Raw genomic sequence first — 26,118 nt, 5'->3', positions numbered from 1 at the left:
GCTTATAGCAAAGGGATTCGAGTCAACTTTTTTCACCAGTGAAAACAGAAGAGACTTGCACACTTGCCACGATAGTTCCTAGAAATTCTCGTTTATTTGTTTGCTCGTGTGTTTTTTTATCGCTGATTTCATTACAAAATAAGAACATTTTATTTTTCATTTTAAATGTCTTTCGCGCGGCAAATCGGCTTTGGTATTTGAGGCTTTTACCCAGGGATATCGGAGATCGATCGTGCATCCTTACGTGTTCTACAGTATATTTTTCTATGGTTTCCCCTCCCCCAGCTATGAGGGTGAATACTACACGTGCGGCAACTGAGAAAACCCATGAGAAACATTGGTACTCTCGTTTGAGACTCAAAAGGTAGACCCACGTGGTTATACGGGGCTTTATCTAGGCAATCAAGGCTCCATTTTAAATGCCGGGACACACGAAGGATCCATAGTGGAGTCTGTGGAGATACTGAAAGAGCCCGCCGCGCTAATTAAATTCCACGTGCGTGTGTAGATGAAAAAAGAGTGCTGATAAATTCAGGTTCTTTATGAATTTTTTTTCGCCTACCCAACGCAGATATCCCTAAAGTATTTTTTGACACTGTTAGTGGGAGCCTTGTGATGTCATTAAGCCGGGTGTCATGATCAGGTATCATGTAATTATCCAAGTATCTTTTACCTTTTAACTCTTGATGAAAACTCAACTTTCAAAGTCCTAAATTCAGTTTAATTAACCACACTACTCTCACTCCTGCCTGGAATATTCAAGTTATATTATTCTCAGCTCGTAGCCTCCCCCTCCCACCACCCCCTGTGTCCCTCGGATGTCGTTGAAAGTGGAGCTCATTATCAAAGTGAATTTTCCATCCACGGTCTTTTTGACCAAATTATACCTCACTTCACAGTCTAGTCTGTTCTTTTATCTGCCTTTTTTTTCAGTCTTACACTTTTCATTTTCGTTTTATTCTTTTCATTTAGTTTCATGGGGACAAGGGAAATATAATTTGCATGAAAATTGGCTATTTTCGGCACGTCGAACCTCCATCCGTCTGGCTTATTCAGTTCGTCGGATTTTATCTTCTTGGTTTCACTTCGTGGAGACAAAATTAGGAAGAAAATTCTGCTCCTATTCAGAATTATTATTTAGACAGCAGATCAATACAGTCAGTAGGACAATAGAAAATTGTTTGTTATGGGAATATATTAAAAACAAATTGTGTGTATTGTAGTTGATTTCACGACATAATATATCTAGTAAAACTTTTCTCCAATTATGAAGGTTGGATGCTCGTGCTGGAAATATGATTCGCAAAATAAAAAAGTGATGAACCTCTAGATTGAAGAATTGTGTATAAAAAATATAAAACATTTCGTTACAATTCATCGTGAGGTGTCCGAAAATTACTTGAGATCCGAACTAATTACTTGTATCACTCCCTTCCGGCAAGATAAGACTGCTGTGTCACCCATTTTCCACCCCTATGCGAGTTCCGGCAGCCAAGTTCCAACAGATTGACCGCTCAATCTGCACGGGATTCGCCGTGGGCGTACAGTAAGGCTCTCCGGAGAGTAAGGGCTGACGTACACAACCGGGTATTTCAGCCACGAAGGGATCATCTACAGTCACACGTCCACCTTCCATCCCTGTTTCCATTTCGCCGGGTGTCCCTGTCCCTGCGTAGAATCCCCCGTCAAGATCTCTCATGCGCCGCTTTCCCAGATCCCGCGTCGTCGTCGCCTACGTAATCTTCGTGATAGTCCCCTGGGGGTCCTGACTGGTTCCTCAAGGTACTTTCATAGTTTCCACGAGAGAATCCCCCGAGGCAACCTCCGACGCTCATCACTTTGAGGCTCTTTAACAGATTTCCGGAAAAATGAAAAACCATTTCATTTCATCTACTTTACGGCGAGGAGATGATGCATTAAGGGAATTATATTTCTTTTCCATTTTAACGAAATGCAGCACAGGGAAAATGTAATTGCTGTACTAAGAATTGTTTAGGGCGTGGACGAAAGCAATTGTGCTGGTTTGTGTAGAAAATTGATCGCCTGAACTATAGAGAGAACAGTTAATTAAAAAATGTGCATTCAAAAATGCAACTCGCGAATGCGATTAAACTCATGAATTAATTAATTAATTAATGAGTGAAAGAGCCCTAGATTCAGTAACTCATCCATCAGATATTTTATTTGTAAACTCTCATTTTTTATTCCATATTTCAGTCGTAGTTAGTCGCTAAGACATCCTTTTACTTCCACAGTCAAGGATTAAGACATCCTGAATCCACTAATTCTCACAATGTATGTGATATTAACAGCGCAGAAAACAGTTAATGGGAATCTTTATTTGAAGCTTATTCAGCAAGTAGTAACATAAACAATTCCGTCCCAAGTGGTTCCACGCGAGGATTATTGCTAGGTGCAGCAACCCCTGACGACTCTTTTAATTAATTCAATAAAAAAATCAGAATAATCTCCTCGGCTGCAAGAAAAAAGTGAGTACGCATCGCAAGGAAAAATAAATAACAGCCGAGTTCGTTCAAGCGTGGTGGTCAGGGGCAAAAAAATGGCCATGCATGAAGCTTAATTATTTACAAACTAGACTTAATTATTTATTATTATAATGACGAGGCCCCAGTGTGTACGGGAAAAAAACGTCTGCAGGGTCAGAGCGGGACTGATGTAATGAACAAGCTTAATGAAGGCTCACAAGTTGGTATCTACTCGCGCTATTCACTGACTCATTTCACACACCACTTCATATCTCATTCTTCACTCTGCTTTTGTGCACCTGCTGGGTGATTCTAGGAGTGTATGGGTTATACTCATCGCTCTACAATTATAGTGGCTCGCTCGCCATTGCAAATGCTATCTGCACTTCCTGATATATGTCACTGAAAATGTTGCCAAGTCAGGTGTTAAACGAAGATAGAATGTCGTTTGTGATGGGCCCGAGATGGTGTGTGAGGGTGCAGGGGAAGGTAATTATTATAAAACAAGAGGTACCTGGAAGAAGCCACAATCAGATTGTGTATAACTACACGTGAAATAACGGTGAAAATTTCGTGCACTATGGCTTGCTGAATTTAATTCCAGTTTTCATAGACAAAAGTTAAATACGGCAACACATGGGTGTTCTCACTGGGTACTGCAGCATTTAGCAATTTACCGGGGCGTCAGTGCTAACTCGTTGAATATTTTAGGGGTACACGGTTCACTCGTAAAACTTGGACTACTGTGTCAATTATTCAATGGAGAGAAATTGTTTCATGAAAGTTGCTCACTATTTTCAGCCATTTGTACTGGGAATAATGACAGGATGATGATATCTCTCTGTTCAGATTAATGGAAGCTTGGAATATTGAAGGTGAGGTACAATCTACTTGATTTGCAAAAATTTTTCTACATGGGGATTTGTACCATCAACTCATCCAATACCTTTCATCCAATCTAACAAATATCATTGAATGATTATATTATAATATTAATGGTCCTCTACGTATTTATCATCAGAACAGATATGTCAGTAGCTCACCCAGTAGACATCCCCCTTCAAAGCCAAAATACTCAGGCATATCCTCGAGTAACGGCTGCAATGATCGAATCATGAAGGAGAAGTAGTATTTTCCCATCGTGAAGTAGCTTTGATCCTCTGGTTCCAGCTCCGTTTCCAAGCCTCACTGGCCATTTGAATAATCTCGTAAAAGAATCCCCCAGATGCACCAACATTCATTCACCATTCACAGACCCATTCGCTCCACCCACACCACACCATCTCAATCCCTCCAAAAGCCGAGTCTCCGAGTTCAGCAACGTCTCACGAGAAAGCTTCGGGCTGATGGCCGCCGTGAAGACCCTTCAATGTCAAAATCCTCCACCACATCTCATACCTTCTAACGAACCAAACCGTCTGAATTGTTAATTCTGATTACACTTGACTGTATGCCATTGCCCCTCCCACTCCCCCTCAACATTCATACTCTTAACGACGATACTTTCTCCCCAGCCATCCTCCACCACCTACGTATGCAGATGTATGAATAGAAGGGAGGTCTAATGTACCCTCATTCATGTCAAGGCTGAATTACGCAGAGGAAGACTTGCTCGGTAGTCGTTAATGTGACTCTCAAGGAGTCGTTAGACATACCCCCTCCCCTCCTCCCCCACCTGGCCAGCCCCTCCGTACATATGCCATTATATATCAGCATATCATTTGCGGTTTGCAGTTTCACTTCGATACTGTGTTATCAAATAATTTAGGAAAAAACTGTTGAGTTGAATTTTTTACAGTGATTATTTTTCCCACCCAAATTTCAGCCAATAGAATTGCACCATTTGTTGATATTTTGTATAGCCTACCTCGAATATCAGCGATAATTTTTTGAATATTTTGGTAAACAAACGACACTTAACCAAATAAACCTCTTTTCATGTCATGGCACAATTCCCTTGGCCGAAATTTGGATAGGAAAAATAATCCCCTGAATACCACTCGAGCTTCAAAATTATAGAATATTTCCCTCTAGGTTCCCTGCATACAAATGAAGTCGTCAAGTTTTTCAGGAAAAATCACTCGTGCTTCGCACTCGTGATTTTTTAGCCTGAAAAACTTGACTCCTTCATTTGTTTGCAACGAATCTATCGGGAAATATTCGATAATTTTGAACCACTTGTGGTATTATATGTGAAAATTAAGAACTGAAATTTGTGTTGCGTATTTTCATGAAAATGGGAAGGTAAGTGTTTCCAAGGGGATAATACCCGGGGGTTTGTTAGGCATCGCGTGACAAGGGATTATTACGGCATAAACTGTATCGTTCTCACGATGAAGTTCAAGCCCTCGGTTGAAAGCATTATAATTTTTATGAATTAAAATTCGATTTTTTTTTGCTTCGCTTTTAGATATCGACTTTTTTTTGACAATACGTGAGTGGGGGCTTATGGTAATTTCCGATGCACGGGATTTATTATCGGATAATGTGCCCTGCGTAATTCATTCTCATTCGTCGAAATTCACGGCACGTTTACCCACGCATTTAGTTGAGAGAGAGAGAGAGAGAGAATTTTGGAGAGAGGAATATTCCCGCGATAGAGTTTAATTGAATTACTTAAATTCCATTGAAAATAGACTGAAAATTCGATTACACGGGGAGCGCCGCTGGTTTTAAATCATTCAGTTGAATTGTATTGATGTGGTAATATCCCGTTACGTGCTTCTCCCTGATTTCACGATACTAGTTTTGCCGAAAATGTTGAATAACAATGTAACTGGGAAACTAGATGGTTGAGTAAGAGAAGTGGTGGGACAATAATTGACGTTTGTTTGTTTGTATGGTTTCAGTAACAGCGAATCATCCACCGCAGAGACCATGGATACCTTTGACAAGGCCCAACAGGACTCGACCAACGTGTAAGTAACCCAATTTAGTCACATTGTACATCATTGTGTTTATTGTTGACTTTCTATTCATCAGCCCATCCGGACATTGTTCCGGTCGATTATAATGACGGGCTATTTGTGTCTAATCGGAGTGTTAGACGCTTTTTAATTTACCCCACATGTATAAACCCGTACCTTATAAATTGTTACAAACTAATTGATTTGGCTTTAATTGGATTTTAATTTATCAATTATTACCAAGTGTTCCGCATGAATTGGTATTGCAATAAATTCATTCATTTAAAAGGAATTTCCAACTCCCCAAATTAACTAATAAATTTTTCATAAATGAACGAAGAATTTTCCTTAAAAACCAGTGGAAAAATCTCGGCATTATTTTCTTTCAAATTCATAAGCTCATTAATTAAAGCCTGTCAGTCGATATCATCCTCCATCCTACAAATTCCTATGAAATATCACGTCAAAGAGACCGAAATACGATTGAACATGAGGGGAATCAAAGGAGCGCCTAGCACAAGAATTTAATTAAAAAATTCTCCCTCCATCCACACCTCCCACCCCCACTCACGCCGATATTCCATTTTTCATCCCCGATAAATCAGTATTTTCAATGCACTGTTATCTTCAATCAACGGCTGTCGATCAGCATAATGGATTTTATCATCACGGCAAAGCAGAATCAATATCTATCTCACTGCAGGGTGTGGTGTATTTCTCGCAACGTATTCAATCATAGTCCCATAAGCGTCACGCTTGTGCTCTTGATTCTGCGGAAATTAACACGGCCATATCTCACTATTGGTGCAGATGAGACCGCAGCTTACGTCAATAACGACAAGCCATCAGTTGTAAATGTGTGAAAGTATATTCAACGCAACAATTTCAGCGGAAATTATTCTTCTGGCGCTCGTAATTCATGTGGGGAAGAATTCCTGATAAAAAAAGGACAAAGATTCAAAAAACTATCATAGTCTACTCAGTTGCGATTTTTTAAAAACGGGACAGGACAATTTAAACCGAAAATTAGTGCAACGAAAATTCCACCGATTTCATCTCTCGCTGTACCACCTGAGATATACAAAATAACTGAAGACGTCAAATCCAGAAGTAACGGTCGTCAATGATAAAGATTCGTATTGAGATATCTCGAATGGTGAAAAAAAACCTGCCACTGGCGTAGCCACAAGATTGCCGTGACTAACAATGCATTACGCACCGTATGTATTCTAGGGAGCGTAACGGATAACCACCCGCAGGGTATATGCGGCCCATAACTCAGTCTCGGTGTGACGCCATTAATGCGCTCTAATAATAACACAGCGCCGAAGCTAATTGATAATCACACCCAAGGATCATCGACGAGAGGCGGCCGGACAGATTAAGACCGTCCCCGGGCGAAAATCCATTGCCGACAGTAAATATCAAAACTACTCGTTTCACTGGGTGCGCCTTCGATTTTTTCCTCCCATTCTCAATCGTCGAATGATACAGAACACTGAAAAATCGACATCGACAACTGATCCTGTAAATATTCAACAGTTACAGTCGGTGCAATCAACTGTGTATTTCCCAGAATATATTACATATTCTCGCATTGCTAGTGGCCAAGTTTTCTGCTCTTCCTGTGTGGGAAAAACAGTGCATGAATGTCCGGGGGAGGGGGAGGGGGGGGGCAAATTTAAGAGAAAATTATGTTACGGCCTTCAAGTAATCGCTGTCTTGTCCTCAAGAAATCGTTTTCCTCTTCAGGAAAAATTGTTTTCTCTTTCTACAAGATATTTTTATTTTGAAAATCGTCAAGCCACGAATTTCCTGATACGTCTAAAATCGTACTTTTCAAAAATCGATGTTAAGCGAGCACAGGTCTCCAAAAAAAAATCCAGAACATTGCTACAAATGTTCCTAAGAGATCCTTAAAAAAATGAACTAACTCCCTTCGATTCACAAATCCCCCGTAAGACTGAATAATTTCCTTCTCTCCATGTACAACCCACGATTTCCTCTCCCCCAACCCCGATGTAACAGATTAATCATCATGTACAAACTGTCGATATCAGGATGCACAAATATGCAAACCATCGGATTATGCAGCTCCTCTCCCTCTCTCGGTTCTTGAGTATCTCCAGCGTTACAACTTTACAAATAGGATTTGCAAATGGAATTTATCGTTCGATTAGAGATTCACGGTCACGAATCATGTGTGGATGCACTTGGAAGTTAGCTTGAATAGCATTGAGTAGGCCTTCCGGGCATTAGCACGTGGAGGGGGGGCTGGATTTCCAACTGGTTAACCAGTTGGATATCACCCTGGTCTTTGATGCACCAGGTACCCACTGAAACATGCCAACACATCGATGCGCCATTAATCCCTGGTGACGCTGGGAATGACCTTCCACAATGACAAGCACCTTGATCATGCACCTCATCCCAAGACCCACCAGTTTTCCACGGCAGGGGCGCCCCCCACGGTACCACCCAATGCACGTTTATGTGTATTCACGGGGTAGATTTATAGCATTGAATAACAGAGAATGGTGCTACACTACACTTAATCAGCCGAGGCACATTCGGAGTTCGGTTGCGCTCAGGGGTGGAGGAGGTGAGGCCGAAAAGAAGCCATTGCCAGCAGCCCGCTGAGTATAGAAACGATAAATCATTTCATTATGGTTTTACGCTATTCATTATTTATCATGCGTACCCTATTATAATACCGATGGTTAGCTGCTGCACCCACTGCTGCTCACTATGAGCAGGAAGATCTCGATGCATGTGGTTGCTGGAGTCGCCAGTTCGCCTTTGAAATGTGCCATCGCACCGCGCCCTCATCGATTGTCTTCGTCATTATAAATGTTAAATGTAAAAACAAAACCTTCAGCATAGAAAAATACCTTTTCAGAATCTTGACTGAGACAGCTTATTTTCGAGATACGCGGTAACGCATCAGCCAAGTCGCGTGTTCATTTTAACACTTCGCTCGTGTGATACTCATCTCTAAGATTTAAAAAAATTAATTGTCTCTGGAAGAACAAAACATCGGGAAACACTACATCACAAGAGTTATTTGCGGTCCTGAAAAATTCTGCAAAACATTTAGATGCCTTCGAGACGCTGAGTGCGGAAAATACATGTATGTACACATGGGCTCTGAAATTAACGACTACAACATAAGTTGGGAGTATCCAGCCACCGTAGTCCCTCCGATGCATCATAATTACTAAAATGCGTCTTACCGCGGCCTGTGGGCTATTACCCTCGTCCATTGGCCACGTGGTAACATCATTTCGCCGGTGAAAACTACTATAATATGCGTATTATCATGGGCGGCGTTATTACACGCGTACCTTCGCGCTGAATGGGCCCAGTGGCATAATCCCCATGGCTAACCGCGAAGACCAGACACCAGGGGTGATCTCGCGTCATTACAATTGCACACTTGAATTTATTCCCCTCTGACGATGCACAGCGTCACCCATTTCGCGTCGATAAATCAGGGACGAGGGAGGATAGCCGTGAGAATATAAAGATTTTGGTGCTGTGCGGACGCACGAGGTGTTAAGACGATTATTTATCGCCTTCGAAGAGTGCCCACTTCATCTGGCTTCGCTTTCGATTCGATTGCTCACCACCAGTCACTAATCATAATCCTCGAATAGTCTCGATGGAGATGTTTCCGTAGAGGGATTATCGCTTTAATCAGTGGGATCGCTGTGACAGATTGATGACCCCTCGAAAACTGTATTGAAAAAATATTGAATTGGCTTAACTAATGTCTTAAATAAAAGTCTAATATACATGTTCTATATACTCCTTATAAATTGAAAAAATACATACAATTGACCCGAATTATGGATTTTTTCTACGTAAACTTTTCATGATTTTTTTCTGACAATTTTTATTGAATTTTTCTCTCCGTGCTGCATCGAGAATCGATCATGACACAGAGTCGAGCTCCCGCTGCGTTTAATACCACAGAGACGTTCGAATCTTGGCTATCTGGTGCTATAACCCCAGTGATATAGTGCATGCAATCGTGAATTATTTTTTTCCTTCTCTGTATTTCCCTCGGGGATCGCACAGAGACCTCCGGCGTATATCATCGGTGTGAAGAGTTGTTTATTTTTACATTTCTTTTCTAATTCGATGAGATAGCTTAGCTGTCTTTGAATCGAATGATGCAAGGTAACTTGCACAGCCATGTGCAGCATTGAATTGTGAGGATTGTGTGGGAAAATATGTCTTGATGCCCTGCAGGAGCTATTGCCGCGCTGCCACGTATATATTTCTCACCAGTAAACACTTTGCAATACTGAAGTGATTAACAGGTCGGCTACCTCAACCGATCTCCACCCATTCTGGCTGTTTTCTCTCTCTTCCTCTTTTGCGAACATCCCGGAGGTAGTCGCAGTGATGCCCCGAGGGGGGGCATGCATTTTGTTTTACGACGCCTGAAAACATCAAGTTGTATTATCTCCATGGCAGTCAGCGCAGTCATATCTGGTGTGACAAACTGCTGAGGCTAGCCAATGATGGAGTTTGTAGCGTTTACTGGGCAGCCGACGTTCGATCGATTAGCATCAATCTTTCATTGGTATGATTCAAGGATATATTCGATGGCTACATCCCTCTCGGCACATTCAGCTGCGGCCACTGCCGCCAGACACTGCGGCTGAAGCTAATGGAGCCACCATTGCTACTGTCCCAGTGGGCATTTGGTCTTTAAGACAGAAACACCTAGCGGTCATATTAATATTTTAATTATGATTGGGCTATTTAATTATGAGAACATCAGACATTTGTCGAGGAGTGAGTGATATGTTGATTCAAGCTGTAATTAAAAAAATCGTTTCATAACCAAGACATGATCTTTCTGGGAATGAATCTCCAGGCTAGACATTGCAGCAATGATCACGAAGAAAATTAGTCAATTAACAATGGTTATTAACACTTGGAATCCAGGGGGAAGAATCATAAGCGAATTGTGCCGGGAGATTGGTCTTTTGTTACCCTAAGGGCTTGCCTCTTCATTGATCCGCTCGGTATATTCCTCTAACCCAACCCCGGATAGGGCCATCCCCATTCAACACCGACGAATCCCCCGGACTCGTGTGGCATGACGGGGGAATGATCCCCGGACTAATCAATTTTTCCTCAATTCATTGCGACAAACATCTTGTTACCGTCACTGCCGGCGGTTGTCCCCAGTCATTCGCACGATGGACAGAAAAGGCTGTCTGGTGAGGGGACTGACTAATAAGATCACCGGGTCTAACTGAGTGAGAAAAGGCCGGCTGGCGTTCGGGGGAGAGGGCAACCGGGCTTGATAACGAACCCAACGTCAAGAGGATAAAGCGAAAGGAGCAATTCGATTGATTGCACGGACAAATTAACACACCAACGGGGGATTTTATTGAATTACTCTTGGGTTCATGGAGGGACTTTGAAGAGGATCAGCAGTATGATGGGTCATTGATCAAGGTGGGGTGTTACAGTCATAATTCTGTTGTGAAGGGGTAAAAGAAGATAGGTCAACTCAACGATAATTGGAAGGGGAATACGATATTAAAAATATACAGCCAATTTTATGGTGTTTTTTTTATATGCACAGGCGATTAAATGGGTCATCTTTCATATTGCCGATTGATCGATAACTTCGGGAGAATGATAATCTTCAAATTTTGACTGAATGTTCACAGAATATCTCTGAACCTAAGGGAGGCAGGGTAATTTGTCATAATTCTTTTGTAGCTCTCCATCAACTCAACTAATCGAAAATAAAATCGAAAGGCCAGTTCCACCAGGTACATCGGTAATATCGGGCCGAATGAATACGAATGAAAAAAAGTACCGAGTTTATCAGCGAAAACAACTGTACTGCACTCATAGTAATAGCTCCCCACTGAAAAGACTACGTGATCGGGTGCTTATCTCGATTTAAAGCGCTTTCTTTATCGCCTAGTGAACCGCATCACGTTTTATGGGTTGACGGGGGGGGGGGGGGGGGGGAGGGCGAGGGGGAGAGGCACAACGGCAATTGTAATCCCGAGGTTTTCCAAAATGGATCAAACGCATTAGCGCGCTCACTGGTACTCTTCCCAATCTGATCGATAAAGTTGATGGTAACCTCTGGCACTAGGTGGTTTCAACATCAAAACGGGAAGTTCACACACCAGTTTATCGAGGTGGAGGAGATAATGGGGCAGACCTTGGGGCTGAGATCGAAGATGGAAATCGAATTAAGCGGGACTGCGCCTCAATTTAAATTATGAGTTATTGAAGAAATGTGAATTTTTTATTTCTTGGGTTTTTTATTCTAGAGGGGCTGGAGATGCGATGAGATAACAGATATATTCATGAAAATTGAGCCATATACCATATGCATCAGTCCCTAGGCTGGAATAGAAGTGGAAGTAACTGCCAGCCGATGTGTAATTCACTGGGAGTGAAAATTCGATTTTGGCGGAAGTCAATTGACCTCGGAAAAAATCCAAGAACGTTATTATGGCCTGCGGATTGACCAAAAAAATTGTTTTTTCCATCGTTACCTCCTAGGGCTCCACGGGGCTCCTTTAGGCAGAATGCGTCTTGTTGTTCTCCAGTGAATGCAGTTTTCATAACTCAAACTCCTGAAGAAATTTCAAGTATTTATTCTCCCCTATAAAATACATCCCCCCTTCCCGCGTAGTATACATCATTGTCTCCACTCACAGAGTGTACACCCTCGAGTGAGGCGAAATAGCGAGAGAGGGGTCGGCCCATTAACAAGAAACGTATCTCACGCAACATCGAGTCTGAATATAATGCCCTCTCAACACGATCGCACGAATGAATCTCGAGGAGTGAGTCGTTCGAATTCATGTCAACAGCCGCACAATCTTTACATTCACTCCAACCCCCTTCATACACAATGAAATTATACTGATGAATTCATGGGAGTGAATTTCGTTAATGAGTCTCGCCCATGAAAATCGATTCAGTAGGGCAAAATTACTCCGGCATACATCTATACCCCCTCGTAATTAAACTGATGCATACGTGGATACGATAATTAATCGGGCCAAACAAAGAATTCCCTCACAGAGAAAATATTCAATAATAATTATAGTTTGTGATGGAATTTACATTGTTATAGAACATGTTAACAATCTCCAGCCCCTGGCCCACAATACCTTTATGGTCGACTTATTGTGCCTTCAAATTACTTTTTTTGGTCGTTTAACAATTTTTAAGGAGCTTAATTTTAATTGAATTTCTCTTCGCGTAATTTAGCCGGTGATCACAATGAATTTCGACCGAAATCCCCGGGATATTGGAATAACAGGATGCCGAATGCGATCAAAGTGGCGGACGACTGTGGGAGGAAGCCAATAATGTTACCCGAGTAAAGCAAAGAGACTCCTTGCAAACCAGAGGATAAATCTTATTCAGACATTGCGGGGCGTTGGTAAGACAGCTCACTTTATGCTGATCCTCTTATCCCCCCGCGTCAACCCAGAATCTTCAACCCATCCAAGATCATAGACAAGACATCCATGAAGTTCGTGAGCACTCAGTTTGTCAGGGCACTACATCCTTCAAATACCAAAATTACTCTGATTTTGCATGGGGAATGAATGGATGTGTCTTTACGACTTCCTTGATAAAAATCATTCCCCTCGCGAAGATTGAGACTAGATGACGGTCGTAAATGGTCGAGTCGTCGTCCGTCGACGTAGGGAAGCCAAGAAATGACAGTGACAAGGAAGCATAAAGGAATTGAAGGAACATCCATTCTAGAAGGGGACGAGCCGTGTGAAATTTACGAACTCGAACGGGGAATGGAAATTGTTCATTTGCATAAAAATTATTCATCTTTGATTCAATGATTCATTCCTTCTTGCATCGGAAATTTTAGAAGCTATGAAGCTGAGAACGCGCTCGTAATTACAGATCCACTATAAATTCCAGTACGAATTTGGAACAAATTTTTCGCATTTCAATATCGTTTTTGGGGCGAATTGTCTTTTGCGGAATGAACAAAGCCAAGAAATGACGAAATAGATGGAAAGAAAAGCGAATTGAGGGAATCGAACGTTGAAAGGCAGGAGATGCTGTCTCGGGTATCAACTGGCCTCAACATATAGCCTGAAAAAGGTATTGGGGGAGGGAAATGAAATGCCCAATCTAACCTAAAACCAAGAGCATGGGGGTAGTCAGATAGAAGTGAGTTTAATGCTGGCTCACTGGGCTCTATTGCCTATTTGTATCCCACCCTTGTGCCCAGTCTAGCGTTTCTGCCCACTCCTGGATATCTTGGTGCACAAGCTAACAGTATTCTCCAAATGCTATTGGCAAGGTGCAACCAACCGCACAAGCGGTATACCTCTTCTACTCCATGTAACTCGTGAGGACACTAACCCGGGCAATCGTATATACGTATCGTCTGCAGATACAAGTACCATCTCCCGACATTGTCCTATTCAACGGGGATCCCAAAGCTTCTGGTGGGACTCACAATCTCAAAAGGGAATTAGGATGTCCTTCAGATGAGTTTGGCTAATTGACGAAATGCTAGTTAGGGTGAACTTGCTGAGAGATGGTAGTAGTCTTTGCTAAGCGTTAGGGTAGCTGGTTGGTAGAAAGAGTAGGAGAAATATTCAACTCGTCCAAGACCATAGACAGGATATCCTGAGCCACTTCACAAGCACTCTGTTTACCGAAATACGGATTCAAATACCAATATTACTCTCTGACTTGGATGACTTCCTTGTTGTAAATAGTTACAAGTCCCGAATGAGAGAAGATGTCAGCCCTAAACGTCTTACTTTACCTTCATCAAGATAGTGGATCCAAGAAGTGATAGTGAAAGGGAACAATACAGCAATTGAAGAAACATTTCTGCGGAAAAGGAAAAGGCGTGAGAAGTTGCTAAACTCGTTGAATGACAATTGTTCCTTTGACTGAAAATTATCAAGCAATGAAAAAGCAATAATTATTCACTCCAAGTCCCATTCTTACGCAAAAATTCTAAATGATCAATTCTCATGATATATTATTAAGAGAGACCTATATGTAAACGGCATATAAATTCAGCAATAAAACGTTGCAATAGGTTTTCTATAGCTCTTTTGTAATGTCAAGGCTCATAAATTTTTACTCGTTTGTTCCAGGTATCTTTACAGTAATGTGCTACAACGTTCTTTGCGACAAATACGCAACGCGCCAGATGTATGGGTACTGTCCCAGTTGGGCACTTGACTGGGAGTATCGAAAAAAAGGAATACTCGATGAGATACGTCACTATGCCGCTGATATTATCAGCCTTCAGGAAGTTGAAACTGATCAATTCTACAACTTTTTCTTACCTGAACTCAAGCACGATGGTTATGATGGTATCTTTTCACCGAAATCAAGGGCAAAGACCATGGCTGAGAATGATAGAAAGTATGTAGATGGCTGTGCCATCTTCTACAGAACTGCCAAGTAAGTGAATTTTTAATAATCATTAGTTGCAATTCTAAAAGAAAAGAAGCAAAATATTTTCAAAGCAAAACTGTTGACATCTTTCAAAACTCCCACTCGAAACATCCGACAGTGAACAGAATGAAATGAATTGAAACTAGAAAATTTAAGCATTGAAAAATTTAAAAAGTTTCGTAACCGAAGGGCCAAAACTCTCTTTCACTTTTTCACTGTTTCCCTCGAATCTATCCCCAGTTTTTTCCCACCCGGTTCTTCCCGTACCGTCCCTTTTTCCTCTCTCGGCAAGTTTATTGCTCGCAAAAGTGCTTGCCCCGAAGAGGCAGCAAAATGTCCTGATAACGTGAGACCTCTCCCTCTTCACCACTAGCATCCTCGCAGCGCCTCCAAGGACTCACATTAACTCAACCATTGTATACTTTATCGCCAAGGGAATACTTATAACCCTCTCCCCCTCTACCTCAAATGTTCACCAATATCACTTGTATTGGAATTTCACTATTTATATCGACGTCTCGCATTTATTTTCAATATCACGATGCAATTCAAGTCCAGTTTGTGATATTTGTTAGTTGTTGGATGGACTGAGAAGAGGTGGGCAGGGGGGAATGGAGTGAGAGAAGCATTGCCCGCCGGGTTATCGTGTCCACTGTATAGTTGGAGAGAGTGAGGGCCATTATGGTGATGTATAGCCGAGCATATGCAATCTTGCTCCTACCTTGGTGCTGGTTACTATTTAAGTATTTGCCTCCCTCTTACCTCAACCGCGCGCGCTCCTCACCTGATGGCTCTCCTCTCTTCGGGGATTTTGCACTGTACGGTAACGGTTCGTTTATATCTTCAGTTGGGTACCAAACCGCTATTAAATGCTAGAGTACTGAATATATCGACGTAACTATCGTCCCTCTCGCTCACGCGCCCGCACTGTGTGTTAACCGTTGAATTATAGCTGAAGTTTCCTATTTCATTTCGCTCGATTTATCGGGAAAAAATGAGTTAATTCCCGGTGGCGAGGTGGGAGGGGTCAATTTATGGGGCAATTTGGGGAGTTTTGCGGAGGTTGAATGGAAAAATTAGAGGTGAACATATTTTTTCGACGTGGGGGGAGGTTAATTTAATTTTGTCAATTGATGGAGGTTTCGGAGATTGTGGGTAATGGTTATTAATCGAGGGGGGTTGAGGGAATTTTCTGGGTCACGGGGCTTCTTTTATTTGGATTTCATATCATGAGGGGAGCCAGAATGTCATGAATTATCGAACACTATTCAAATTGTTTTTCTAATTTTCCGAAGTAAATAATTCAGCATTTTGGACAGCATTCGTTAAGAATAACCAATGAAAAATTATTTTAAAATAAAACGCAAGTAATGATCGACTCCCATCACTGGAAAATCACCTATTTCCCTCTTATGCATATCGCGGCCCTTAAATCTCCCCTCTATTTTTCATTGAATTAAATTCAGGAGAGTGAAGTTAAATGGTAAGAGGGATAATATCTCCTATACTCCAGAATCAGAGACTGAGAGAGGTACTTTTGGCCTTACGTGAGGCACATGGGTAAACGAGATTGTATTCTACCACGCTGTACGTGATATGCCTGTGCACTTTTGAGCTCAAGCCATAGCAAACTACTTGGCGAATACTTTTCGGGAGTAGCTGTACATCTCCCCAGGGATTTTCTCAGGTTCAGAATTGAGTCCTTTGAAATTCCGAAAAAAAAGTGGGAGAGAAATTGTGACCTCATTGGAAGGGCGAGGCGTGATGAAAATATTATTTAATTTTCCAGATTTACATTGATCAAGGAGCATTTGGTGGAATTCAATCAGCTCGCGATGGCCAATGCCGAGGGCTCCGATCACATGTTAAATCGAGTAATGCCAAAGGATAACATCGGATTAGCAGCACTTTTAAGAACCACTGAAGCTGCATGGGATAATGGTGAGTACTAAAGTTTCTCGAATAAAAGAGGTAATAAAATTTTTCATTGCCCCACCGTAGAATTGTATTTTTGTACTGAAAAGAGAGTAAAAAATACAATTCAAAGAAAAGGGAAAATCGAATCGTAAATTTATCGCTCTTTAAGCACTCATTAGACTGTTTTTCCGACGGTCTTTTTGAGTGCATCGTCTGATGTAGCAGCAACAAAGGAACTTTTTTATTGACACCGAGAAAGACAGAAGAATAATACGGTGAGTGGTGAATCGAGGAAGTTGAATGGGGCTTTTTCTCCCAAGAGAACTAAAAAAGAGAAAAGAGGAAATACTCTAAATAAACTCATACGAACGAGAGAGTACAGTTTAAGGTGTTTACTTAAATTTTCACAATCCCTCTGGAAAGATGGGAAGTGATCTTCGCTATTAATTTCACTTCGATCACTGAAGATGCGAGCGACTTCGTCTCACGGTTATTGAGAAAGCGCTCTCAGTATTTTAGAGAATCGTGAAAGTTGAAACCGAGTCTAAATTACTCTATAATGAGCATTAAATAGTTGACAAAGTTATACTTCAATTTTCAACGTTTGGATTCAAATTTAATTGCTCATTAGAGTTCTGATTTATACTGAAAATTTGAGAAGACCCCGCGCAAAAATTTATCCTTCAATTGCAAGAGTTGACAGCTCTCTTGGAACATTAAATATTAATTCTCTTGAAAATCTATAAAACTTTCTCTAAATCGATAAAACTTTTTTTAATGTTTCGCAAGTAGTTCAGCATATTTTAATACGTAATGGATGGAATAACTTAAATATCCCATTAATCTTCAGCGGAAGAATTCTATCGAATGAGTTAACAGACCCTGGAATAAAGTTCAAGGTGTTTCTCTACATTTGTGCACCCCGTCTTGAACAACTTCCCGTCCCCATCACAATGAATTCCCCCTCGATCAGAAGAGATCTGATGAAACAACGTCTCACGGTTATTGAGGAAGCCCCCTGAGTATTATTGAGAATCATAAAACTTGAAAACGAGTTTAAACTGCTGTATAATCGCGCATCGTTCTTCCCGGAGTGCTCCATTTAGCCATAATGAAGCGAATCAAGCGGCCAAGGTTGAAATTCACCTCTAAAAGGAGAAAAAATAAATTCAACAAATTCAGCGCAGTGAAAGTGAAGACGATAATGATCTCCCTCACTATAGATTTTTCCTTCTGGTCGTCAATTTTTCAACCTCTAGAGCAATAATTTCGCACTGCAAATGGTTAACGAGTCTTCGTGGATACGCATTTCTGTAATTCAAGCCAATTAACGTGTGATCCCCGTGGATAATTGATGGTGGATGCAACTCTTAATCATTGGCACGCAATCCACCATGAATAAAGAGAGAAAAAGTAGGTTTGTAATAAAAGAATAATACATGAATGGCCAACAGTGTACTGAGTCATAACGTTGCTCGTAATAAATTTTCGTTGCATAGTAACGTGAGACCTCCTGCCAGTTTTATATACGAGTCTGTTCATGCATCTGGTAAACCTTGACGATTAATAAGTCCACTGAAATACGATAATGTGCACACATGGATTTCTCCAAGTGCTTCACCTACAATAACCTGTACACCATTTCCATTGGAATTGTCCAAGGTCGAGTGTGTGCATTTAACGTCGAGGATTGTGTCAAGGGGTTTCATGACAAGATATCACGGTGACAACATATCTTGTGAAAAAAATGTGTATCTATCAGGTGTCAGCATGTCAAGGAAATTACCTATTGTTCAGGCATTAAGCTCAGTTGAACTGTCCGAATTAATCGGCATTCCCAGAGCGAAGGGATTTGCTGTTTGGGGGTTGTCGATGTTACGAATTGACGTTGTGGGCTTATGTTAATCATTGTTACAACATCCATATTACGGGTGTATTACTGGAGGCGAGCTGGATTCATTAGTTATGTGGCTTTGACGTGGATTGGATCGATTGATTAGGGACAGCTAGTTACGTTTGCCAGGTAAAGTAGAGATGTGCCAGGCTTTCGCTTACGGTGGAGGCGATTATTCCAACTTGATTGAATAACTCATATTTTGGAAACTGCTAACGTTGGACATTTTTACTGCCAAGAGTTTAATACACCTCGGCCGGCCAAGGCTAGAGTACGAGTATGTTGTAAAATTCATTTCTGGTAATCCCACTTGGGGATAAGGGTTGACCATGAGTTGAACGACGATCCCCTGGTGAATCTCCAATGTTCATTGAAGATTCATTCAAGTTTTATCGAACGGAATGGGACTGATGTCCACATTTCCAGAGCCCTACCCACTGGAGAAGAAAAATCAGTCGAACCGTTATTAATTTCAACACTCGAGAATCAAATCTCGCTGGACCATTCAATGTCACCCTGGGCAACCCTCGGTGAGCTGATTTTCTTTTTTGTTGGAGGAAAAAGGGTATAATAAAATGAACGAAATGGGGGAAAATAAGAAGGGTACTCTGGAAAGAGAGATGTTGGTGACCATTCGAGCGTCGCCAGAGATAAGAGCTCTCTTGCAAAGCCCACTCCTATGATATTGATTCCCTCAAATAATTTACGAGTTCAAGGAGAGGCGTCTACGGCCGGTTATGGGTGTTATGCGCTCCAGACACCCCTGGGTTTACCTATACTAATTTGAGGGTGATTTAGTTACGCTGGTGCGGAAGAGGGAGACCACTTCCATTGCTTCCGGGGGGAGGCTCTTGCCGGATCAATTAATACTGAATTGAGTGAAATGAATGTTGCATTATTCAGGGCGTGTCTCTGATCACGGAAGATGTTTACAATATTAAATAGCAGTTTCTACCTGGAAAGACCTTCAGCCACCTTCAGCCGACAAAACATTCCTCTCCAATTGATCAAATGATTTAATCGATACAAAATATAAGAATATTATTTTGTTCTTAACGTTAACAAGATCAGAACATCAATATGGAATGGAGTGTTAGAATTACTAAATTCGAAATTCCCGCCGTGTAGAGACACTACCGCCACAACCAACACACACCCGAAGCTCATCCTTTGCTCGCTACCTCGGCCAGTCAATAAAACAGACCAGTGCACAATTCGTCATTTCCGTCGTGCTGTCAACAAAGTATTTTGAGTCTCCGAAAAGCATCAATACCAAGTGAAATATAATAACAGTGAAAAAAAAGTGTAGAGACAAATGTCTGGCTACACTGATCAGGATAACTACTGGGGCCAGCCACCCCAGGGGCAATACAACTTTGAACCCGCTGGCTTTGGACAACCTAACCCACAATTCGACTTTCAGTCCTATGGGGATGAACAAACAGATTATTCATATTCCCAGAAGAGTTATCTCGATCCAACGCAGGGGGCTTATGGCGGTGAGATGAGTTATGCATCTGATGATTTTGGCAAAGGTAAATTGATGAAAAATATAAAGTGGACAGTTTCATTGCATATTGTTGATGCAGGTCCTAGCTCATCGACCTCAGATAACTAAAGACAGAGATGTGTCTATCAATGTTCTATTGATATTATTTCTCTTCCTTAATGTTTAAAATTGTTAACTGAAGTCGATTACCAAGGACCACCATCGCAACATGCTCACCTGAAAACGTTCACCAGAATCTCTCGAAGACAATTTACTCGGCCTGCCTATTGTCATCCCCTGGATTCACTAATTTTAGTCCCTGGATTCGGCGAGGAAGAGGATGAGCCTCCACTCCTGGAGGAACTGGGCATAGACCCTGACAGAATCATGCAGAAAACTCTAGCTGTTCTGAACCCTTTCCATCGCAGAGGACAGATCGACGATGCTAATTATCTCCTCCAAGATGCTGATCTTGCTGGTCCAGTGGCCTTCTGCCTTATCCTGGCCGGCTTCCTCCTCCTCGCAGGCTCTAAGGCCCATTTTGGGTATGTTTATGGGCTGGCAGTGACCTCCTGCCTGCTCATGTACATCCTCCAGTCGCTTATGAGCAGCACTGGCAACATCACCCTGGGTTCTGTTGCCTCTGTTCTTGGTTACTGCTTGCTACCGGTTGTCGCCCTGGCTGGTCTCAGCATCTTCACAACACTCAAAGGACCTGCTGGAATGGCTATAGGAGCTTTTGTTGTCGCCTGGGCCACTGTCTCTGCTTCCAGACTCTTCTCGGCCATGTCAGGAGAGGAGAAACAACGCTTACTCATTGCTTATCCCTGTTTGTTGCTCTATGGAGTATTCACACTGATTGTCATTTTCTGAATGTTAAATGGAAAGTAGTGTTTGCCGACCTTTCAGGGAGGTCCGATGATTATTGATATTTGCGAAAGATTGTGATCAAGATTTGTATTGTAAATAAATTAATTGGAATGTAATTCTGATTTTTTTTCATGCAGTCAATGTTAATTTATTTTTTAATAAAGAAATCCTGACCACATAAATAATTAAAATGATAATCCTGAGTTCAAAAAGCAATTATATATTCTTGGGAAATTCCCCAGCTGCAACAAGCCTCTGGACATATATTTATAAAATCGACTTTGTTGCTGCACATCGTTTAATAATTGGAAAAAATATGTTATAGGAGTTTAAGTCGCAATTGTAGAGAATATAATTTATAAATTTTTATTCAGGTCTACCCACTGATCCGGCTCAGATACAACAACTCATTCTCGTGTGCACCGCACACATCCACTGGGATCCGGAGTTTTGTGATGTTAAATTAATCCAGACAATGATGCTCAGCAATGAGCTTCGCTCAATCCTGGATCAGGCTGGTCAATCCTTCAGACCTGGCCACAAACCTGACTCTTCCAATGTTCAACTGCTCCTGTGTGGAGATTTTAACTCATTACCTGACTCTGGTACGTATTAATTTAGGCATTAACATATCAATATTTCATTGGATTTTTTAAATCTTTCAAGAAGCAGTCTTAATAACAATTTTTTATTTTCCCACAGGTGTAATTGAATTTCTAACATCTGGACGTGTAGCTTCTGATCATCGTGACTTCAAAGAACTGGTGTATAAATCTTGCCTTCAGAAAATATCCGGATGTGACAAGCCCAACGAATTTATTCACTCTTTTAAACTTGCTTCAGCCTACAGCGAAGATATCATGCCGTATACGAATTACACGTAAGAATTATCCTAAACGATCGCTCAATCCAGCCCGTTCCACTTTATAATAAATAATTTTAATATTTTATATATTTATTTTTCAGTTTTGACTTCAAAGGAATAATTGACTACATATTTTACTCAAAGCAGAGTATGGTTCCACTTGGACTGCTAGGTCCACTCAGTGCTGACTGGTTCAGGGAACACAAGGTAGTTGGATGCCCGCATCCACATATACCATCAGGTAAACCAACGTACAATAAAATATACCCCCTTAATCCCCGTCAATTTAATTTCCTCCAAATTACAATGAAAATTTCCCAAATGATGATAATTTGACTCAACAATTTTTTTCTCTCATTCTAGACCACTTTCCATTATTAGTCGAATTGGAAATGAATCCAATAGTGGGGACTAGTAATGGTCTGATCTCACGCAGGTAGCAGCCGCTACGTTCTAGGCCCAAACAATAAGCAATAAGGGAATGATTAAAGAAAAAAACTAGCGACTTATTGTAATGAAAGAGATGGAAACGAATGGAAATGATTGAAAAAAAAAATCTCTGAAACCCCCCTTCACCACTCCTTCTACAACATTCTGGCTCTGGCAATGAAACTCGCAGAATACTTACACAGCGAAAAACGACTCAATACTCCATATTACCGCACACAAAACGACAAAAAAACGTAAGATGTTTAAATTAATGAAAAACCTGATAACGATTTCACATTAATTCATAATTGACCAGGTGACGGAAGTCGTGTTGTAATGCGTTTAGCCCATGTATAGTGTATTGCATTTTTATGGAGTTTTAAGTCCTTAATATGGAATATCATCTACGATTCACGAAGTTAACGTGTAGATACCTATTTTCCTATGAAATAAATGAAACGAATAAAATGAAATAATGAAAATATATGAAGAAAAAAAAATGAAAATATTCCGATCAAGCCTCTGTGATATTGAGATTAACAATTGGAACAATTTCACATATTTATTAATGAACTTAGCATCTACTAGAGAAAAAAAAAGAAAATCCATTGCAAGGAAAATGAAATAAAATCTCTGACCTCTTCCTAAATGTCATTACAACATTCTCCAAAGCCAACTTTTTTGATAAGAATGCTGCCATCCATGAAAAATTGTATTTTTAAACAAAACAAAAACCAAGAAAAAAAGAGAAAAAGAGAAAATAATTTAAAATGAAAAAAAAATGATAACATACACGCTATACTGGGCTGTGCGAAGTGATTGGAGTTGACTTAAAAAAAATACAATTTCAATGCAAGTACAAAACTGTTCTTATTGGCCACGTATATTGATAATGATAATGTTAAATAAGAGAAATAGACGATATTGTAGACGAGTGTAATTGTAAGTATGGTAATTGTAATGTTTCAACGTAATTGTAGTATCCATCTATTGAGAAAATTTATTTTTCTCATTTATTTCTGTTTAAACATTCACTTCATGAGTATACCGATCAGTTTGCATTTCTATTCTATAATAATTATCTATACGTGTGAATAATTCGCCACTTGTTGATACAGTGGTCAGTTCATTCAATTTGTATGAAAGTAATTGGTCATTGAACATAATGTGTATGAATGTGAGTCCTTGAATTGACGTTACATTTTTTTAAATCATGCATTTGATTTTTCTTCTTCATTTTAAAACAATTATTGAATAGAATTATACATATGTATTTAGAAATTGACTGGGTTCTAAATTTGTATAAAGTATGATCGTGAAAATTTTGTAAAATAATGGAACCACTGAGGTAAACAAGTGGTGAATTTATTATCTGCCCCGGGTCATGCATAAATGTAGTGAATGTTGTATAAATAGGTAATTTTCTAGTTTTAATTCAACAAAACTGTCTCGCATTCTGTATTGGTATGTTGGTTTGTCGAGGATATCTTTTTACATTAGTGAACGAAAATTCAGTAGTCTTTACGAATGGAAAAACATTTTTGAAAGGCAAAAAAAGGATTTCGAGATTCCTTCTCTTTTTGATCAATTCAGTGAAAAAAGAAGTCCAATTCTTCATCCTTTCTACAGCCCTCGTTTAGATTTGATTTTTACATGAGTAAATCAAATTATACGCAATTTTTAGAAAAATAACCGATCTATTTGGAGAAATACATATGAAAAGTATCTGAATAGATTGAGTAGACGAAACAAATTAAAATTTTATTCATAGTTTCGGCACTGGATTTTTTAATCCAATTAGTTTATTAAACTACTGAATTTTCGATTGTATTAAGAATTTAACGCAATCAATTAAGATTATATCATAACGATAGATAATAAATGATCTCGGGCCTAATTTGACAAGATGCATCATGTATTGTCTAACTGCAACTACAGAGTACTGAAGAAGTCATGTTTCTCCAAACGATTTTTAAGTTATCTGGAAGTGAAAAATATCGATTTGTGAGTATTTTGACGAACATCCCATTCCTTTACACATTTTGTTTTTTTTTTCACTGTGAATTTATAATTAATATACAATAATGATTATTGCATGTACGCACTCGAATTTGGTATCACTTATTCGATAATATTAGGATATAAACGATGATAAATTGATTTGATAATTTTAATTTCATGATTTTTCTGGTGAAAATTGTCGCTTGATTTAACCACCAAGTATCGTATACTTGACTGCGAGAATTGTAATCAGAAATTGAGGAAATTGTAACGAACTAATATCAAGCTATCAATTTTCATAGCACGATCAATTTAATTAGTTAATTTGGATATAGTTTTTTCTGGGGGGTGAGCAGGGAAGGGGGGAATTCGATGCACCAATTTTCTCTGGATATGCATTTTTTTCTTTTTTAAGAACACGACACTAGAATTAATCGATGGGAAACGAAGGAGTTGTAGGAATGAAACAAAATATATCATGTATTATGGTGAAAATGTCTGCCACATTGATTGATTAACCGTAGCTGATTAAATTAGATTAATACGTTGCAATTAGGAATTTGGGGGATGAAGTGAGGCGATTTAACTTTGAGATTGATCAGTTTTTTCAGAATAACTTAACGAATTCTATAGAAAATGTCTTGTGATTTCTATTGAGCTGTCCATAAGTTTCTGGACGATTTTATCGAAATATTCCTATTCTCTTCAACTCATGCTATTAACATATGTTCTACAGAAATTCCGCCACTAAAAATTTTTTCGTTACCTTTTTAAAGAATAGCTAGGGTAAACAGCGCAAGACAAGAAAGAAAATATTTAAAAATGAAATTCAACAGAAGTTAAATAAAAATTTTATGGAGTTTTCTACTGAATTCACCGGGGTTTTCTATGAAATTTCATCTCAACAGAAAATCGAAGCATTTCATTTCGCCCACTGACCATTGACTTTACTCGTTTATGCATTTGAGAAATGGAAGAATTATCTTAGAAAATCATGTTTCATCAGATTAATTAGGTCTCGCGCTAACTAATTGAACAAAGCCAAAAGTTTCTTGTACACAATTTACTGAAATCAAAGTGATACACGACGAAATAACAATTGACCGGTCCTGGCCCACATCATACTCCAAATCTAAAACCACATTAAATAATAATTCGAATTAATTCACAATACAAGATGCATCCTTCCTGAGCAAATGCGAAATCTTGAATCATTTAATTATAAGACTCCGCATTTTAATTTCTCATTGTAGTGATCGCCAGAGCATTTAGTCTGAAATAGCGTTACAACACTAGTTTGTATTCAACCGAAAAGGAAAAACAAAGATACCAACCAATTGAAAAAAAAAAATATGATTTGTAATCCTAGTATCATATTTTGTTTATCATCGATATTTATGTGATTATCAGTAAATTGTAGAAATGAAAATGAATCTTCCTCTTCATGGATCACGAGAAATTTATACATAAATTTAAATGAAAATAATACTCGCAAAATTCAAGTGCAAGAGTACAAATAGGTAGCTTTGCGAGACCTGGTAAAGTATTAAGCTAGAAGAGATAAATAAAATTGAGTTGTAAAGGCATATTACGAAGAAGGGTGTTCTAGTAGAATGTAAATTCTCACTGTCTGGATCATCTTTGAAATTAGATCATTAAAATTGTACCTAAATCTTTCCCAATCAGTCCACTGTATCAAATGAAAAAAAAAACAAGAAAAAATTGTGATTTTTCTTTCGTATGCGAGATAAAATGCAATAATGTATATGGGCTGCGTTTTCATCATGATCAAGTGTAATAATTAA

The 26,118-nt window shown here is 39.8% G+C and overlaps 2 protein-coding genes across 7 annotated transcripts in view; both read left to right on the top strand.

The window, feature by feature from the left end:
- Positions 1–26,116, top strand: part of Twin (twin) — a 339,039-nt gene extending 312,923 nt beyond the window's left edge. For 2 of the 6 annotated variants that reach the window (XM_064118139.1, XM_064118131.1), the window contains exons 5-11: positions 5,336–5,404; positions 14,542–14,854; positions 16,638–16,789; positions 21,393–21,623; positions 21,721–21,898; positions 21,985–22,124; positions 22,247–26,115. In XM_064118139.1, the coding sequence (XP_063974209.1) occupies positions 5,336–5,404; positions 14,542–14,854; positions 16,638–16,789; positions 21,393–21,623; positions 21,721–21,898; positions 21,985–22,124; positions 22,247–22,323 (1,160 nt within the window). In that variant the 3' untranslated portion in view covers positions 22,324–26,115. Of the gene's footprint in view, positions 1–3,287; positions 3,362–5,335; positions 5,405–14,541; positions 14,855–16,637; positions 16,790–21,392; positions 21,624–21,720; positions 21,899–21,984; positions 22,125–22,246 lie in introns of all 6 variants that reach the window. The other 4 variants (XM_064118166.1, XM_064118146.1, XM_064118175.1 and 1 more) reach the window with 4 other exon arrangements.
- On the top strand, positions 19,839–21,154 carry LOC135161109 (protein YIPF5 homolog). Its single transcript, XM_064118403.1, has 2 exons — positions 19,839–20,194; positions 20,465–21,154. The coding sequence occupies exons 1-2, from the start codon at positions 19,975–19,977 to the stop codon at positions 21,019–21,021; spliced, it is 777 nt and encodes a 258-aa protein (XP_063974473.1). The 5' UTR covers positions 19,839–19,974; the 3' UTR covers positions 21,022–21,154.
- Positions 26,117–26,118: the final 2 nt, after the last annotated feature.

Source organism: Diachasmimorpha longicaudata, chromosome 1, assembly GCF_034640455.1.
Source record: "Diachasmimorpha longicaudata isolate KC_UGA_2023 chromosome 1, iyDiaLong2, whole genome shotgun sequence".
Lineage (NCBI taxonomy): Eukaryota > Metazoa > Arthropoda > Insecta > Hymenoptera > Braconidae > Diachasmimorpha > Diachasmimorpha longicaudata.
This window is presented reverse-complemented; position numbering and strand designations above follow the sequence as displayed.